This window comes from Syngnathus scovelli, chromosome 15 (genome assembly GCF_024217435.2).
Source record: "Syngnathus scovelli strain Florida chromosome 15, RoL_Ssco_1.2, whole genome shotgun sequence".
NCBI classification, from domain to species: domain Eukaryota; kingdom Metazoa; phylum Chordata; class Actinopteri; order Syngnathiformes; family Syngnathidae; genus Syngnathus; species Syngnathus scovelli.
In genome coordinates, this window is record NC_090861.1 from 5,690,802 (window position 1) to 5,709,828 (window position 19,027).

A 19,027-nucleotide genomic window follows, 5' to 3' on the forward strand; every position below is an offset into this window, starting at 1 on the left:
ACAGCACTTCTGTTTGGCCGCCATCACTTTAAGCCACCACTGAGTATATACCAATCGACCCGAACAATCAATGGACTAATCAATTTTTACAACCGTCCCTAATCAAGACGCTCACGCCGATTGGTTGAGCCCGAGAGATGGTGCACTTTTAGAGAGCCTCAGAGGTCATTTGTCAAAAAATGGCCTAGAGGCAGAAGAATGAAGCAGGAGTTAGAAGCTCAAAGGTTCCCAAATAGAAAATACTGTGGATTGCCTTCTCACCCTCGAGTATGTATTCCAATCATTACACAACAGCCTTAAACCAAGCCACAAAAATATTAGAGGCGATATTACCGTCCATTTTAATAGACACATTTGGGCCCACTGCTTGCAGAAGATGAAATATGGCATTCGGGCGCTTTGCTGCCTGCGAGCAAGTTAAATGCAGAGGAAGCGTTACGTAAGCACAGCTGTTTTCAGCACTCGCTTAACGTGCCATCAAAAGCCCCGCCGCGCATTCCGCAGAGCCTTTAGCGACTGTCACCGCAGCTTTCTTTCAATACGCCGCCATGTCCATTCCATGAATATTCCGCCGGCGAATGAGAGGCCAAAATTACGACTGTGACGGGATGAAAACAAGAGCGTTTTGTGCAAAGCTTGATTGTGAGGAGGCCAAAACAGCTGTCGTCTCAGCGTGTCGTCAATATATTTGCATTCACGCAAATTCGAAAAACAATACAATCCGAGACGCACAAACTCCGGTCCCGTCCAGTCAACAAAATCATTTCTGCGCCAAGTTGGAGGCACGGCAAAGTTACCGCATCCTTTTAGAATGCAAATTGACTATGGTTAAGATACTGGTGACACGAGTTGGAAGAATGAGAATAATCGTAGGCTACCATTTTTGCGGGCCCGTAATGACATCAGGGACGTTATTAACCATCAAAAGATTAAATGTGGTGGTATTGATTGTTGATAGTGTACTTTTTTTTTTTTTTCAAAAGCAGATAACACAAATAGCTGCTTTTTAATACACTAAAGCGGTAGTACACTCACCATAACCAAGCAAGATTGGTTTCGACATAAGCCCAGCGGGAAGAAGCCCGTCTCGACTCTCCCGAGACTCGCTGCACTTTTATCTCGCAAAACAAGCAAAAGGGCTCCAACGCCTATACACAGTAGCAAAGTAAAGTGGGTGATTAGCCGTTATCGATCGGCGTCCTCCCGCGACCCCGGTGACATTTCCTCCCTTATTTCACGCTTTACCCTGCCTTGTTTTTGCGTTTTGTTCACCCCCTCTCTCCAATCCTCCCCTGCTGAGCACGCCGCGGAAGGCTAATAGCGCCGCTATAATGCGAGCCCTTGTCTTCCTGTCAAAGTTGTGGATTTTCTTGCAAATGTTGAAGAATTAGGCAAAGGACAGAAAAGACAAGGTCCCTTGGAAGATTTAAGAAAGCGGCGCCCCGTGGACGTCGGGTCTTGGTTCTTTACAGATTAAAAGTTCAGTCCGACCAGCACTTCCCTTCAGGCTGGAGGAAAAGGAAAATGGGGGCGGAAAGGCTTTTATCCTGATAGCCTAGTGCTCTGCCATATTTTTTCTCTCCTATCCCACAACAGTGGTTGCTCTGAACTAACGTCAAAAACAGCTTTTTCTGCCGTAATGCAGACTAAATCTCTAATTACAATTCAGGCTTTAGTAGTAGAAATCACAATTACGGTACCTCTCATTATGCAAATTAATTGACAGATTCCAAAGAATTAATTACATCTCGTCCAGAGTTTGATTAGTAAATGAGAGTTTGAGGTTTGTGTTTAGATGTGACGTTTGGTTTCCTCTACTGGAAGACGGATTAAGAGAGGAGGGGAAACAAAAGGTGATGTAGATTCAGCATGCCAGATGAATTGAAAATAAAGTCACAACAACAACAGACCGACGTTCCCGGAACAGACCTGCAGTGCCTGCAGATATCGCCGATTTAAATGCATTACATAGCGAGAAAAGATTTTTTTGATATTTTTTTTTTTCTTTTACAATGCGGGATTACATGCCGATTTCACGCTCGGCAATAGGCGCAGGTTGAAGTCGTTGCTGTTGGGCTCAAAAACAAAAAAGCTTGTAAGTCCCACAGTGGAAATGGATTTAATACGCATGTCATCGAAGAAATGTCGCTACGTGATGAGCTTCTGTAGTATTTCCCCCAAATTGACGCAGTTTCTCAACAGATTCAAGGCTCTACTAAAAAGGCCGAAGCACGAAAAAAAAATCGCTACTTGTTTGTCGAGGTCTGGCTGTTAATAACATGAGCTGCACGGAGAATAAGTACAAAACAAACTAATCCATATCGCGCGTCAGCGTCCGGTCTTTGCGTTTGTTTTGTAACAAGCCGGCGGTTGTCACTAGCGAGGCTAATTACCGGGGCAAGCTACCCTACAGGCTCCATTTCCACACACCGGGAGCTTAATTTGTTTGATGGCCATTTTCATTCTTGCTTCCTATGGACGATAACAAGAGCGAACCACTAGCAATTAAATGGAGCTCAACCTCAGAGCTGAGTAACTATGACAGCCACAACTATAACATACATAAATATATAACATAGCTTTGGACTTTTTTTTTGTCCTCTGAGGTGTTCACATCGAATGTAGGGGATGAGTTCTTAAAATGTTGACATTTGACCCTCAGGTATTTATTTCTCCATTTCTCCTGGAATGCATCTTTTATGAGTATACCGGTTGTTGTTTATTTGATTTTTTTTTAAAAGTAATTGGGAGGTTTCCCCAGAGTTTTGATTCTCCGCTCAAGACCAACTTTCACCTTCTCTCGAAGAGTTTGCCGGCAGACGGTAAAAAACAGTCGGCGTTGTGTTTGTCTAACAAACGAGAGCCCCACCATCTCTTGGACAATGTTTATCTTACTTTTTGTGCTCCCTTGGAGACTGAAGTGTGTTCTAGCACTTCCTACACACTTTTGACTGTTGAAAAACTTCTCGCGCCGCCTACCTATCTCCAGATGCCAGAATCTTAGAATGGATTTGCAGTACATGTCGACCCAATTAGGATTTTTGTTTCTCCCATGTGACGATGAGTCACGGTAGTAACCGGGAGATTCTCAGTTCCCAATCAACCGAGATCAATGGCGGGTGTCTCGTACGTCATCCGAGATCACCGCCATTAAAAATCTTACCAGAAGGCTTTGATTGATAGCAGAAGAATTGTGCACTGAGGTGGGGTTTTAGTCGTGACGATCCAACTATTTTTAGTGGTCAGGTGAATCCCTCGGTGTGGATCAATGCGTGGTCAATCCTTTCCTTAAGAGGAAGTATCGATTTGGTTACTCTGGCCGGCCGGCGTCTAATCTCTTGAAATGGAGTGTTGCTGGACCCGTCGGAGTCGCTGTACCCCGGCGGTATGATTCATGCTAGGTATCAACCCTAGCCTCCGGAAGATCAGATATCGGGGAGGTTAATTGGATCGTCCGCTCGATAATTCTCCTCAGGATTTTGTTGTTGTTGAAAATGCTTGTGTATAGTGATGAAAATATTTCTGCTCTTCCTTAGTGAAAGTAGTTTTCAGTAATCAAGTGGTCAACCATGAACACAAATCACCTAAACTCACAGTCTAAGGAACTTAAGAGGATCACGGAGTGGACGGGCCTTCCAATAATCATAAATCACATTTTTCAAAGTGAGCCAGTATTCATGATAATTGCTGCACGGATAACATTGCACTCCATTCAATTTGAGAGTAGGGATGAAATTAGCTACGCACCAGCGCTCGAGTAGCTATGTTTTACCGTAGTATGAACGGAGCTGCCAATGATTCGTATTTGATGAAGACTAAGTGCGGCCAAGAAAGCACGAGGTTCGGCATTTTAATCGGGAGGCTGGCAGAAAAAGGACGGCTTTTTTTGCGATCATTTTTAGGTCAAAACGTACTTTAATTCAACCTTACGGTTTGCCGATTTGCTGAGCAAGCAATTGTCGAAAAAACAAACAAAAAAAAAAACACTTCTAGTCCATAAATCGAGGTATAAACATGAGCATAAGCCATCAAAATGAACATTCGGCATTTGAAGACTCGGCACATTTAGCTGTGATGGTTTTTTGAGCGGCTGCGGGAAAAGCCTGCTCGGTGCCCAACTATTGACATTCTCGGCAATCTAAAGTCTGCACTTTTGCCTCAAGCATGACATACTTTTTGCATAGCAAACTGTACAAGCCGCTTAATACAGCTATGAATACTGAAAAGGTTATTGCCGCCAGGTAAGCATCCGTATCCTAAAATGTAGATGTCTGGTCATCCACTTGAAGAGTAAGGAGAAGAAACCAGCCGCTCTGACTCGAAGGAAGCTTCCAAAAAATATTTTTTTTTAATAGCGGAATGGGATTTGTCCAACCGTCAAAATTTTAAGATACCGTGCTTATGCTCGAGAGTTGAAATGAAAGCAGCTGGCAAAAAAACAACTAAAAGACACGCCCCTTCAAGTACGACAAATGACCAAGGATTTTCTCTCGACGGAGATTTGACAAATTTTTCTCCAACAAGCTGCGGCGTAATCCCCTGCGATTCGGATAGATTCCTGGATAGTCCTAACATACGCGCCGGAACTTTAATAACCTAAAACTTCTGAGCATTGTGCAGGCTTGTGGGGGGGGTATGAATGATTTACCGAGGGTCTGTCATTTTCTGGAATAAAAATCGACAAGGAGAGAAGAGCTGACGTGTACAACATACCCAAGTTTCATTCTGCCTATGGAAGAACAAAAGTAGTCTTTAGCTATTATTTCTCCATACCGTGTTAAACCTCGTCGCTGGTATATAAAATAAGGTTTTATGGCTTTAAGGGTATTCATCAATTTGACTGAATAGTTTTAATAGTTAAGAGGAACAAAAAGCATGTACTGTTCTATATACTTGGACATGAAAGGCCAGATGGTTTATAGTCATTTAAATAATAAATGCTACACGTCCCCCCGTGAAGCATACGCAATATGGCGCAGCATTACATGACATCCACTAGCCAGCCTTCGAAGATAAATCTTTCAAACGTAGCCGTACCGAAGCTTGCAATCAAACTATAACTTTGCCATTTTTTTCCCTCAGCGATGACCCATAGTCGTTTCCATTTTTCTATTCTTTCCCCAGCACACAGTGTGTACGACGGAATAGAAGGCAGGCTGACACCGGCTGTCACGCTCAGTCCGTGCTATTTTTTATTTGATTTTTTTGTTCGGCTCCGAGATGACCCACCCTTGTCATCTTTCGGCGCATTAGTGTGACAAAATAGAGAGCAGATTGAAGTGGCAGCATCTGGGCCAGACAGGGAATGACAATGAATGGATTTTTTTATTTATTTCTTTGTTCCGCCTTACTGTTGAGTGCACACTTTTGCTGTTGTCCAACTTTTGTGATATTGTGCCGCACAACATCCATGCCCGAAAGGTATTGAAAAAAAAAAAATCACCTGATCAATTTTGCCGTATTAAATGTCAAGAAATGTTCATCGTGACGTAATAGACTAAATAGAATGCAGTACTTAGCTGCTAACAGCAGAGGCGCTGTTGCTCAGTCCAAACAACTCAACTCTGCCGATGTTGAATAATCTAATAATAAAAATAGTGTCAACAATAAAATATGGATAGACAAAGTATTGCGCATGTGTGAGGAAAAAAAAACTAGCATGTCGAGTAGGATGGTGTTATGATGCTTTTGAGCGGCACAATGCGAGCATCCTAAGCTGCAATTATTGGCAAAGCATTCGGGTGTGGGAGGTAATAAAAGTGTGGCGTCAAGCAGCCATCCCACGCGAGCTTTGTTCCCACAGGTCAGAGATGAAATGGAGGCTGTGAGGCGACCGGGACGAGAGAAGCCAACGCGTAGGTGGCGCTAAAGGGGGAACGCACGGTCACATGTTTCAGACTCGACTTAAAAATAAAATTAAATCAAATAAAAAAAAAGAGACTCGGTTATTGGATTTTCATAACTGGAACAATGCATAACGCAAACGAACGAAATGAGATTTTGTTCCGCCATTAGCGTCGGAGCGGAAATTAGAAAGACCTTGTCACGCGAGGTCAAATCAATACAGCGGCAGATTTGCAGCTTCTTATTCGAGGAAAAAAAAAAAATATCTTCCACGCGGATTAACTGCTCTTTCAACCATTTTTCATTTCCAGAAAAGAAGGTATTAATCTGACAGCCAAGCCAAGCCCAACAAACGGCGTAGGGCTTTCTGGAAAAGTTCAAACATTTCTTCTTAATTTGAATTTCCAGTCCAGGACAGATGTTGCTGGCATTTCTCATAAGCCCCAACAATTTGCTGTGGTTGCTAGCAAAATATTTACGCTTTGGCACGCTGCTTAAGTCCGATTTGGGAGGGGGCAAAGGTAGCAGGTAAAGCGTTCACCCGTCTTCATTCTTGTCATTGAAACTGAAGATAATTAAAGTAGATTGCGAAAGTTTTGTTCTGCAGTCTTTTACCTCCCACGCAGTGCGCGGTGATCGCCGTAAAGGCTACTATTAGTCGATAATTAGAAGAAAGGCACGACGCGGGAAAAACTGACAGCACAAGCTGTGCCCACACACCTCGCTCCTGATGGCTGCTTGAACCAGAATCAGTATGAGGAAAAAAGAAAAAAAAAAGGTCCCTGACCCGCCAAAAAGGCCCCTCGGTTGTTTGTCCATTAAAGTTTTTGCAGTGGCGTGGAGTGTAGCCACTTTCCTGTTTTTTTTTTTTTTGCTAGCTTGGCCGGGGGAAAGTGCTTACTTTAGCTTTACCTCCCGCGGGATTGCATTTCCCGGGACGCTCATTGAATGGCGAGTGCCCAAGGTCTACAAAAGAGTCGTGCCGTATAAACAAGGCAGGAAAGCCCAACAATGTTGTGCAACAAAGACGGGAGCTGCTCAGGCCCAATTTTGACGACAAAGTAAAGAAAGGAGAGGCTCTAAAAAAAAAAAAAAATCTCTTTTCAGAATCCAGCAAAGGGCGCTTGAGGGCAGCGGATGACTACAAGCCCCCTCCAGAGGCTGGATGCCCACACCTCGGGCGCTCCTTGTGAACTGCGTTGGATCTGTGCACTTTGTTTGCCAGAACTGGCAAAGAATGGAGACTACTTTTTCAACCCAGAGCTGACTCTTCTATGGATGTGAACATTCCACCAGTGACACACTACAGCCAGGCAGTAACGCTCTACAAAAAAGGGGGGGGGTCCTATTTAGATCTACTGCTACAATTGGGCCATTTCTAACCAATTGAACTTCCTCAATTCTAATTTGCATTTGTTTTTTTTATTATTTAGATGTCGAGCAGATTTCAGGCTGCCTCCGTGTTGACTTTGCCACATTGAATTCCATAAGTGACTATTACTCTCAATCCTGAACATTCCGCCACCGTCTTACAATCGACCATTTCTGTTCCACTTGGCATCTGCAACAACCAAGTGGGAAATGGCAAAGACCCTCAAGAACAGAGTCACAATAGCTGTGAAGAAGAAAAAAAAAAAAGTGAGCGTAGTCGACTCCATTTATATTGAAGACAGTCGAGAGCCTGAAGGGTCTCATCAGCAGTAAATTTCCTGCAACGTATTACGAGCTGGAGTGTAGCTTCAAATGAAACTGGGAAGAAGTAAGATCACTCCAGCCTACCGTGCCGACAATAGCGGACGCTACTGTACTCCGTCAAGACATTCGTTTGCTCCTCGATAACTGCGGCCAAAATGCTGCCTGCTTTGTTTACGTGGTGGCCGCTAGATATTAGTGCCGTACTGACGAGCTGTTTTTTTTCTTTTATGAATCCAGTTTAAGTTCTCCGTGTTGCACTTCATGGTTTAGGGTTGTCAAAGCAATTTTAACTATCTGAATTTATGTATTCATGTCACAAGCATCTCCCAATTAGTTTTGATTCCTTTCCTACGGTCTCCAATGCCTACAACGTCAAATTGTTCACTGTAATTAAACGCCCACGGCAAGTAGGCCGTTTTCCGAACGACAGATTGGCATTGGCGTCCTTTCCCCAACCCCCAGCCCCGCAACGGGCCCCCTCTAGAGATTCGGAAGCGGAAGGTACGTACTTGACATCCCATCAGCAGACGGCTCACTGACAAGTAGGCCGTAAAGGCTTTTTTCTCGCTTTGATTACACTAAGTGCACAGAGGCCAGATGCGACCCGAGCCAGTCATCTGTTGGCTTGCCAACAACGCTCGCCGTCGACGGGGATAAAGGAGGGAGGTGCGGCCGGGCAAGGAGGGGCGGGGCGGGGCTGACTCGGGTACACTTGGGGTTTCATGTCCCCTGAGGAATGAAGGCATTGTTCTTCATTACACTTGAAGAGGCTTCAGACAGCGAACAAGTCCATCCCCGCACCTGTTTCCATTAGCTGGACTTGAGCTGAAAGCTAAATGCTACTTGGTGACCGCCACACAAGACAATTTACATGTCAACATTTATATGCCAAATATGTCCTCGTTTTTTTCTAGGTGTGCTACGACAAGTCAATTTGCTTCCAGAGATGATTCATCAGCAATCAATTATATTGATTTTTTCACCGACTCCTATTACTTATATCGTGGCTCTTCTGGAATCGCTGTTATTATTCTTCCAATGAATAATTGTCTTTATATAGGACTCAACTCGGGCTGTAATAATTAATCCAATAACTCAATTACTGTAGATTGCATGGAAAGGTTGAGTCAGAATATATGCCCGGAAGCCACTTTGCAATCACGCTTTTGTTCGTTACCGCCGGTGAGTTGGTGCAACAGCAGCGAGCGAGGAGGAAAAAATCTATAAAATCAGATCACGTTCAAAATTTGGGATCATTTCACACTTGACAAGGAAGAGAGAGTGCAAAGGGTACCAAAACATCACGTCTACTAGCTCCAACAAAATGGAATACAGTGATCCCTCGCTACTTCGCGTTTCGTTTATCGCGGCTTCACTACATCGCGGATTGTTTTTTAAAATAAAAAAAAACATTTAAAAGTCAAAATAAAACTTTTAAATTGAGGAAACATGAGTCTAACCTTTAGGACAATGTAGTATTGCTCCAAATGTTCGTTTATATTCCTTTAGAAGTCCGTTTTCGCGTGTTAGCACGGTCGCAAATTAGCATCTTTCCACTAGCCTGCCCAGTACTTCTTATTGGTGACCGTACTTCGCGGATTTCACTTATCGCGGGTGTTTTTTGGAACCAATTATCCGCGATAAACGAGGGATTACTGTACACCAAAGACAACCATTGTTGACGAGAACCTACGCTCATTCGCCGGCACCCACGGCACTCACCAGTAGAGGCTCCACCTTCCAAAACATTTTACTCTCAAAGTCACACATGATGTTCCACTTTAGACAACAAACCAATTGAAACTGACTCAACAGCAGCTCTGCCAGCTGCAGCAACATCGTCCGACTCTCATTTCGTTTGAATCAAGGAATCACTTCAACACGCAAACTTTGAACTTCCACTTGTCACTTCCAACAAGACTCCAAAATGAAAACAAATCCCCCAAGATTTATCCAAGGAGTGTTTTTAGACGCTGAAGTCATCCCTTCAACTCAAGACTCAGCCATCCATATAACTACATCAGATATTACTCCCACTGGGCATTTTGCACAGCTCTTTAAATTTTAAACAGCCAAATATTTAATTAATCAGTCCTTTCATCTTGAGTTGAGGGTTGACGGTTTTTAAATATACTTTTTTTTTTCACCCTGAAATGACCCTATTAGGTATCCCAAACAAAGATCATACTTTGAGTAGATTAATTAATTTTGTGGGAGCACGTTAAAAGCATGATGCAACTGAAATGCCAAAACGATGGCAGAAGTAACAAGGTATCAATATTAGCTAATTTAATACAGAACAATCTAGCTATCCCGAGCTAACAACAACCAAGTACACTATCATCCATGACAAGCATCAAATATCAAATATAGTATTCAGTAAAGAGAGAAGTGATGACATCATCCTATAAGAACGCGGCGATGTCATGTTTAAAATACCAGTTTTGCAAAAACACACAAGCTCAATAAAATTTAAATTGCTTTCAAGGCTGTACAGTTTGAAAAAAAATTGGATGAGGACCAAATTCTCTGAATTGGAAGGGAAATACATGTATTATTCACCAAAGTATTCAGTCCAGCGTGGCCTTCTCTCCTACAATGTTAGCACAAGCCAGAAGGATGAAAATTCTGGATCTGCACCAAATTTTAATGGGTTCTTTCTTGGCACTTGATGCCCCACCCTTACACGAGGGTTCGCCTCCTTGGCCGAGCGAAGAAAGATGGTGATGGAAATCACATCCGACCAATGTAATATTTGAACTGAGTTTATATTGCCTCGGGGGGGCCGCGTTTAAATAACGACTCTTCGATGTGTAATTGCAGCGGAAAAAAAAAAAAAAAAAAGAAACAAAACCATCCCGCAATGCTTAACACAAAGCAAGTCAGAACTGGCTGGGGTAAATAATTAATATGCTTTGTGCAAATGCCGCCCGTGCTTTGTCTCCGCCATTGCAATGAAGCCAGAGTCAGAAGTTGCAGCTGCAGTCCAAAAACAACACGGACTTGTTTGTTTTTGTGATCACTCGGAGTAAACAGCCATGGCCGGGCCGTAGCGCGTTCATGGGTGAAAGCGGCATCCCGGATTAAGCCCCCCGTATAATCCACAACAAACGTCTGACATCCTCCGACTCAGCAGAAAAACATTTTTTTATATAAAGACCACCGTCAAGTTTCTAGAAACCTTTTTTTTTTTTTTTTTTATGGAGCACTTACACCGGCCCATGTGCCGCATGTTGCCCACCCTTGCCCTAAACCATAAAACTGCCTTGCGGGAACAGTCCCAACATAGCCTGTTTACCACTTGCATCATGATTGTGTAACTGATGTGAATGCTTCGGCGGCGTGATGGGTGGTGGTGGGGGGGTGAGAGGATGCGTCGCCTGCTGTTATTTCATCACATCTCCATGGCAATGCGAGATGTTAAAGCCTGAAACCAAGCAGTGCAAGGCTGAAGGGAAAAAAAAAAAAAACAGCCACACGCACTTCTGCCAACAAAATACTGTAGACAAAGTTCACCCACATCATCCCAGTGCATAATCCAACTGGCAATAAAAAGGGAACCCCCCCCCCCCCCCCCCGAGAAGATCAGCGTCCTGAACCCCGTTAACAATCTACGCACATCCGCATTAACTCCTTCTCCGTGGGGTACACAAGCAGATTTCATACCACTTAAAAATGCGATTCTCTATTTCAACACAGCGTTGCCAATTCGGCATATGCGCAAAACACCAAAGCACGGCACTTGTTTTTCTAATTTTAACTTTGAGAACGCGGTTTGCAGCGGACCAGGGAGATGGACACAGCTTGTTCTATAATGGTGTTGCACGAGTTGTAAAACACGGAAAATACAGTAAAATAGATGAAGCACGCATCACGTTGGACGCAACTTTGAGCCGCATTTCAATTGACGCTCCGCATTGCAAGCGCTTTAACGCACCACCGCTTGTTTTATTGCCGTGATTTACAAGTGGACCGCAACTCCCAATACGTGTGCGCTTTATTTATTTATGTATTTATTTATGTATTTATTTATTTTTTATCATTATTTTATTTCTACGACAGAATGCGACACACCAGAGTTCCCAGTGGTGTGGCGAGCAAATGTCCAAAGTGATGCGAAAGGGGCAAAGAAAAATCCCCATTTAAGCAATAAGTCCAACTTCACGAAGAGCCGGCAGTTGCGGTATATATCCACCAGCTTGATCACAAGCCACGCAAAAAAGGAAGAAAAAAAAAAGCTGCTGTTTAATATGCTTTAAAATCCACACGCATGGAGATGGAGGGAAAGTGCATATAGTCCACAAAAGGCAGCCCGGTAGAGGAAAGGAACCTACCTTGGAAAACAGCCGCCTGAAAGATGAATAAAAAGAGAATAGTCGCCAAAGAGCCGCAGCCTGCGTGCGCCATGGTGGACACCTGCTTCAGTTATGGTGGCACGAAGCGAGCGGCTTCACCTACTGTGGAGCCCCCCCACACGCACACACACACACACACACTCCCCCACTCCCCTCCTCACTCACTGCCTGCCTGGCTGGTTTCCCCGCCTTCCCGTCTCTAGACTCCGCTAATAAGATGCGGGCAGAAGCACGGCTTCTTTGGGCACCCTCAATCGTTATGAGATATGACAGTTTATTTCCAATTTATGGCCGTTTTGGGGCAGGGCCACTGATATGCAAAAAAAAAAAAAAAAAGTCATTTTCAATATTGAAAGATGGGGAGTTCAATGAATATTTTGCAATGATGCGGCACTAAAGACTTGGATGTGATATTTCTGCAGGTGCGCACTTCCAAGATCTGTTTTGCAATTGCGCACAGGTGTCCCCCCCACCCCCCCGCTCAATGCGCCCTCTAAGGGAAATAGAAAAAACGTAGTTATTAAAGGGGAAGTCACCTCAGGGATGTGTCTAAAGTCCCCTTCTTACACTCCCTCTGTTCTCCATTCACCTCATCAACACCTTTGTCCAATTTGCTGACTGCATTAAATTCTAGAACCCCAAATCTGAAGAAAAAAAAAAAAAATCAACCTTGCTACAGTAAGCACGAACCCCCCCCCCCCCTATGTAAATAATCACACTAATATCATATCATAATTCAACATTCTCCCAAATGTTGTAAAGATGACAAAGAAACGAATTCAAGGCGCCACCTCAAGCTTGCCCATTCCATCATGATGTGATCAACATTGCCATCTATTGGTCCTCTTCGTCACAATGCACAAGTCAAAGCAAAACCTTGTCCAGATGGTTGGCAGCAGAGGTACGAAAACTTGAAACAATGAACAGTCGAACAGCAATGAGCTCATTTCGATAAATATAGTGCCGGGCGGGGATTAAAACCGAGAGGAAACAGAAGATGCGAGCCGCCGCCACCAGGAGGAAACGTGTCCATGGGATTTTAGGAACAATGGCCGTGCTCACAGTGTTTCTACGGGGACAGTGTCTTTGTTTTGTTTTTTGGAATGTGTGCATCCAAATTTTACAATATTTACTAAATTGCATACTGAACGAGGCATTTGTTACGGGGGAGGCCTTTTTCCGTGTCTCCGGTTTTGCCCAGGAGGCCCCAATCAGCCATTTTCGCATCGGAGCCTCAGCGCTCGTAAGGAAGGTGCTCGTTCTGCCGTTGTGATCTACAAAAGCTCCCTTTGCCTGGTCCCGACTGGGGAAATTTCTATTTTTAAACATCTGCTTAACCGGCACCGGCATTTGCAAGAAAGTTGTTTGCGCGTCTGCTACACATGCGCCTGGAAGATAAGATTGCTATCATACGCATGGCGTCGTTTGAACCGTCGATGTCGCGGTGCTACGTTTGCGCATGAAAGGCGAGTCAGATAAAGCTATCCGTCTTTTATCTGACACGAGGAAGAAGGAAATGGGACGAGGGAGGGAGGCATTTCTGGAATTGAAAAAGGCCAAACAACCGCTGATGTTGTGACCTGCAAGAAAATAATGAATATTCATGAACTTTAATTATTTCTACATCTCTATATAGTTTTTTTTTTAAACATATAAAAACTAAATGTTCTGCTTTTCAAAAATCTTGATGCCTAAATTGTCCTCCAATCTTAAAATGAGTTGCACCTTCAGAAAAGTAGTGATCCCTAATGTTGTCCTCTGTCGACGGGTTCATTGACATTCCCGGCCGGCAGTTTATTGCAATTTCCTATGCAGGCCTTTGATGTGGTCCAGATTTAAAAATTCTGTTTGTGAAGCGTCCATACCTTTGGTCTTTCAAGAGCTTGGCATGATCGGAGGCTGACAAGCCAAAGCGATGACTACCTCACCCCCCCCACCTCCGCCTCACCCCCATCCCACCCCGCCCACCCGAAAAGAAAGGAGCCAGGGGTAACAAGAGGAAGGCTCAGGAAGTTCAAAGCTCTCATCGTAATGTGGGCTGCATGTTGCCAGGGCATTGATGAGAATAATAACGCATCTCCCCATCCTCAAAAAACACATCCGGGATTGAGATGTAATAAAAACAAAGTGAAAAACGGCACTTTTATTTTGGTTCAATTTTGATCCCAAAGACTTTGTTTTCTTTTTTCCTACGGTGATTTCAGGCTATTTCATGTAATTGCGTGAACACACCAAGCGCCAAATAGAAAGGACCCAATTCCTCGGAAAGTGGCGGGGTTCAAAAGATGTGCCAGTTTGAAGATTGGCGCTGGGAAGAGATTTCGGACGACTTCTATGAAGATGACTTCATTCTTACACAGAAGCTACTCTAAAAGAAATATATATTCCACAACCAAGCAATCACTTCATTTCTTCGAAGTATTTTGCAAAATCAATCACTTTCTGGTTTTAAAAAAAAGCTCAGCGCTACCGACCAGCTAGCTGTGCGCGTGTTTGAGACCCAAATTGTAACTTGTTTACTCCAGATCAGAAGCTGATTTGCATGCATACTGCGAGCAAAATCAATAAGCAAGCCGAGAGATTTCATTAAGGCCCGACTTCCTCGCAAAAGCCGCGCTCATCCGGCAAGGTGTTGGGACCCCGTGGTCCATCACGGGCGGGAATTCAGAACATTATTACGAGTTCAGGGGTCACGTTGTACATGGCTGATCCCGTCTGTCGGGACTGCCTTTAATCCCTTTGTTTATTTATTTATTTTTGGTGTGCTGATTGCATCGCTCCTCTTTTATTAGGTGTGCCGCCAGAGAACGAGGAGCTTGATGTATACGCTATTAACATTAATTTTGTATTATAGAGACTAACGCAAAACCACGCGGTTGAGATTAATTAGTCGTGCGGTCGTCATGGGGACGTTGCTAATTTAAGTAAACCTTAAGTCAGAAATGAAGTGCAGTAAGTGGCTGCAACCAGCAGGGGCGCACCTGCACATGGCACACCTGAGGGGCTAAAAGGCAAACTAAGAGCCAAGTATCGGAATCATTTCAAAATAATTCACGCAGCTATGTTGTAAATCAAAACACGAAAAACATTCAAAGTCAGCGCATGAGTGTTTGTGGTTTGTGTGAAACATTTCTGCTGCTTCTCATCCTCGTCCTTGACGGAGAAACCATAATTGAATAAATGATTGTGTATAAATTACATCATATTGCGAGACGTGTTTTCACTCAGGTATTTTTTTTTATGAGCGACCTTGTATGTGAAAACAGCTATTAAAATGTATATATGCGCATCTTTACCTACAACGAATGCAAAAGAGGCCATTTAGATTTTTTTTTTAAGGGTCTTTCCAAGTGAAGAAGAAACTTTTTTCCCCCCAAGTTTATCCTAGATGATAACACGAAGCATTTGCAATAGTCTAATAGCCGTGGAGCAAAACGAGACGTTCAGTTAGCTGGCACGGTTCCTCGAGAACGATTGTTCCCGCCTTTGGTGTGGGATTCCCTGGAATGTACCCGTTTTTTTTTCCTCACAGAAGAAGACTTCAAAATGATTATGAATAACACGTGCCAAGGAAGGGGAGTGGGAGGGGGAGGTGATGGAGAGGTGAGCGTGTTTGTCGCAGTATTTCCGCCGAACGTGCGAAGCGACGACTTTCCAGGAGGCTGCCGCCACAGTTGCATCATCTCGTGCGACAGCGGCTCGAAAAGCTCCAAGCTTAAAAATGATTATGATCAGCTTCAATTTGCATACTTGGCATACGTCATCCGCAGACAAACGCACCTTGGAGGGATATTATATTGCAAGTAGTTTGCAAATATGTTGTCATTTCTTCCTACTAAAAAAGCCCATTTGAAAAATGAAAATAAAAATCCATTAGCACTAGCATAAATGCTAATCAATGACAGGCTCCACAATACTTGAACACATGTTTAATGGTTGGGAATGTCCCAACAAAATGTAAATGATTGTACGGCGGACATTTAAAAACAGATAAACAAAAGAAGATATACGCATCTTAGCATTCAGTCGCTGTTCTGTCATTTACCGGCGTACTGACAATATGGCTGCCAAAATGCAAGAGAACAAGGCCAAGTGGCTAATTACCCGGAATAACGCAAATGAATGAGAAGATTCTGTCGGGTTGAGAGCTAATTGAACATTTACATGATAGCAGCCGGTGCTCACCACGCAACACCTCCACAAGGACTGGAAGCTTTTTGTTACTTTGTCGTCGCTGCTCTCAAGGCACAAGCTGACGATATTTCCGGAGAATCAAAATGAATTACGAGAATCGAACGCTACCAAATAAGCTAAGCCGACAATTGCCTTTCTATGTATGTGTCAAATGCGCAGTCAAAAGCCCTTTCTCATTTAATAGTATTGCTTTGCCGCCATCTTGGCGAGTTGTTGAAGTGAGTTCAGAAGCTCAGCGTGGTGAGGCACTTTGCAGAAGTACTCGCACATTTTGACAAGAGCGAGAGAACACTGTACAAGTAAAAGATGTGAAGAACCCCAGTCTTAATATTATTTTCAAGTATGAATTCATCGTAGGCCCGTTTTTGCGTTATAATCCAGACGGCTAGCGTACACACGCCCGGTCGTGTGTGCAGAGCTTGTTAGCCGCTTGTTTACGAGCCTTCATTCTCTTCTCTCCGGAGCTGCCGCGAGCTGCCTTCCACCTCCTGCCCCCCTGCCTCCACCACCTCGCGGGGGCTTAGCCAGATTGAGTCAGGCGGCGGGTTATCTCGGATGTGCACAGCTTTGACATAATTGCCCCCCTCATGAGCTCGCCACTGCCGTTATTTCACACGCTGAAACTCACAAGCGCCCGCGCACGTTACTAGCGCGGCCTCACTGCCTTCCCGCGCGGTTTCGGTGCCAATTAGCTGCCTCTCCTGGTAACGCGGCGGCGACCTCGGAATTATGACTTGTTAGCTAATTTGTCGTCAGGTATGAAAAGGCGCGAATGTCAGGTTTTCTTTTCTTTTCTTTCTTACAAAGATCGTTTCAGCAAGGCACCGGCTGGGGTGTTGGCGCAGATAGCGATCATGCTAAGCCAGGTAAAGCTCTGACGCAATGTTTTCATTTCTCATGTCACTGTTTTGGCTCATCCGCCAATGCTCAGCTTTTCCGTAAAACTCAAATGTGTAACTTTTTGCATCAGATTGACAGACGATTGCAATTTTCTGCCTATCCCTATCTAGAAATATCTCCACATAAGACAATAACATGTTGGGTAGTTAAATCTTAATGCTAACGCTAACACATAGTAATGGAAAATGTCTTGCGACTGTTGAAGCTGAAGATTTTGGAATACAACAGTGCAGCAACACATTTAGACAGACAATGTTATTGAATTCACAGTCATGTATTTTATTTTTTTTTTATCTGCTGCGAAGAATAACTGTGCTGAGGAATGACATCTCCCGTTTTCATGAATACCCATCCATATACTTGTGGCCACAATAAGAAGTAAAATGCGCAATGGCTTGATGGTGATTTGTATTCTGTGCTTTTGGCATTGTTGTCTTGTTAAAGACAGGAAAGGACAAATCACGGCCGGAATGTAACTTAAGGTGCAAAAAGAGCAAACAGCGACTTTGACAAATGGTGTCAACTCGAGCATGTTCACCTCCTCGACTCACGGGCCGAGCGGAGGAAGCCTGGTGCGGGCTTCTCTGGAGACTACGTGTCCTCCTTCGGCGCTGCCATGGAAGTCCTTCGCTGACATGCCGCTACTTTTTTGTCATTGATCATTGGTGCCAAGCAGGCCATTGCGCCGATTTCATCATGCTTGCTGCACTCGCCACAAAAAAAAAATGCGGTCGTCATACTGTATGCCGAGGACATGCCAGACTTTTTCAAGGCCGTGGAAGATATCACGAAAAAAGTTTTTGCTCGCCTGTTTTTCCTTTTTTTTTTTTCCTTAATCAGCTTTTCATAATGATAGCCACCTCAGATGAAAGTACATCACGAGTTGAACATCTTTCGGCCTGTAATATTAGCAGCTATTCAATCCATACAGGAGCAACACTATAAAAAATGAGCTCATTAAAAGATGTACCGTCTTGAAAAAAAAAAGAAAAAAAAAAATCTTCCTCAGCATCAGTAGTATTCAACTCATTAGCTCCCTTTCAGATGGTTGCTTTCAATTGGAATAATAAAGCTTCATGTTAGATTTGGGCGTCGTCGGACCGATCAATCTGACGCCATTATGCGTCTGCTCACTTTACAGCGCGTCGATTGGACTGCTCGTATAAATTCAAGGCCGGCCGTTTTGCGCGACGAGCGTCAATGAATGTGTTTAATGCAAACACTTTTTGTGCTTTTGTGTGATTACGCCATGAAATGTTGAGTTTATGAATATTAGCAAACGAGGGGTGTAAATGTTTAACGCCTCTTGCGCCGGCTTTAAAAGTTGCCGTCTGTGAAGTAAAAAAGAAAAAAAGTACTTTTCTTTCACACTCATTTAAAGACAAATTAACCACGATGAGGAAACTAAATTGAAGGGAAGCAACTCACAGTCATAAAATAATCTAAATAAAAAGCACAAGTTCATTTCAACAGTCCCTAATCATTTGACCATTTCCCCTTCCATGCCGGCAAGCTGAATGAGAAAGCCATAAATATAAATGCTGACTTTTTCAAACTAATGCATATCGAAGCAGGGCCATTGTCAGCGGAGCCTATAACAAAGAGGGCCGCCTTTCCTTTTTTTAATGGAAGCGAAGCACCGCAGCGCTCAGAATTAAAAATGAATTCTCAATATGCACACATCTCTTTACAAGCACGCTGTGCGGCTTTAAAACTTCATTTGGAAATATTTGTCAGCGAAGGTTGGATTTTACGAGGACACGCCATTGTTGGGCTTCTCTAAGGAATTTCTCATTTTCTTTTGTCTTGGCAGCTGGGGATGAAAAGAAGTGCTCGCTTAGGAAAGAACCAACGGAATGGAAGGCAAAACAAAGGCCGAGACACCACTGTTGGGAAGCTGAGACAAAATGAAGACCAAGACCACTGGGACCAGGATGAGACCAAAAAATGCTGGAAGTCAAGAGCGAGGCCGAGACGAGCCCAAGCTGACTCCGAGACGAGACTTTTGGAAGTCGAGACCAATTCAAGACCAAGGTTGA

General features: G+C 43.8%; 1 protein-coding gene across 4 annotated transcripts in view; it reads right to left on the reverse strand.

The window, feature by feature from the left end:
* The window catches only part of cadm1a (cell adhesion molecule 1a), a 147,234-nt gene extending 135,202 nt beyond the window's left edge, over positions 1-12,032 (reverse strand). For 3 of the 4 annotated variants that reach the window (XM_049742637.1, XM_049742635.2, XM_049742634.2), the window contains exon 1: positions 11,874-12,032. In XM_049742637.1, the coding sequence (XP_049598594.1) occupies positions 11,874-11,946 (73 nt within the window). In that variant the 5' untranslated portion in view covers positions 11,947-12,032. The remainder of the gene's footprint in view (positions 1-11,873) is intronic. The other variant, XM_049742638.1, reaches the window with a different exon arrangement.
* Positions 12,033-19,027: the final 6,995 nt, after the last annotated feature.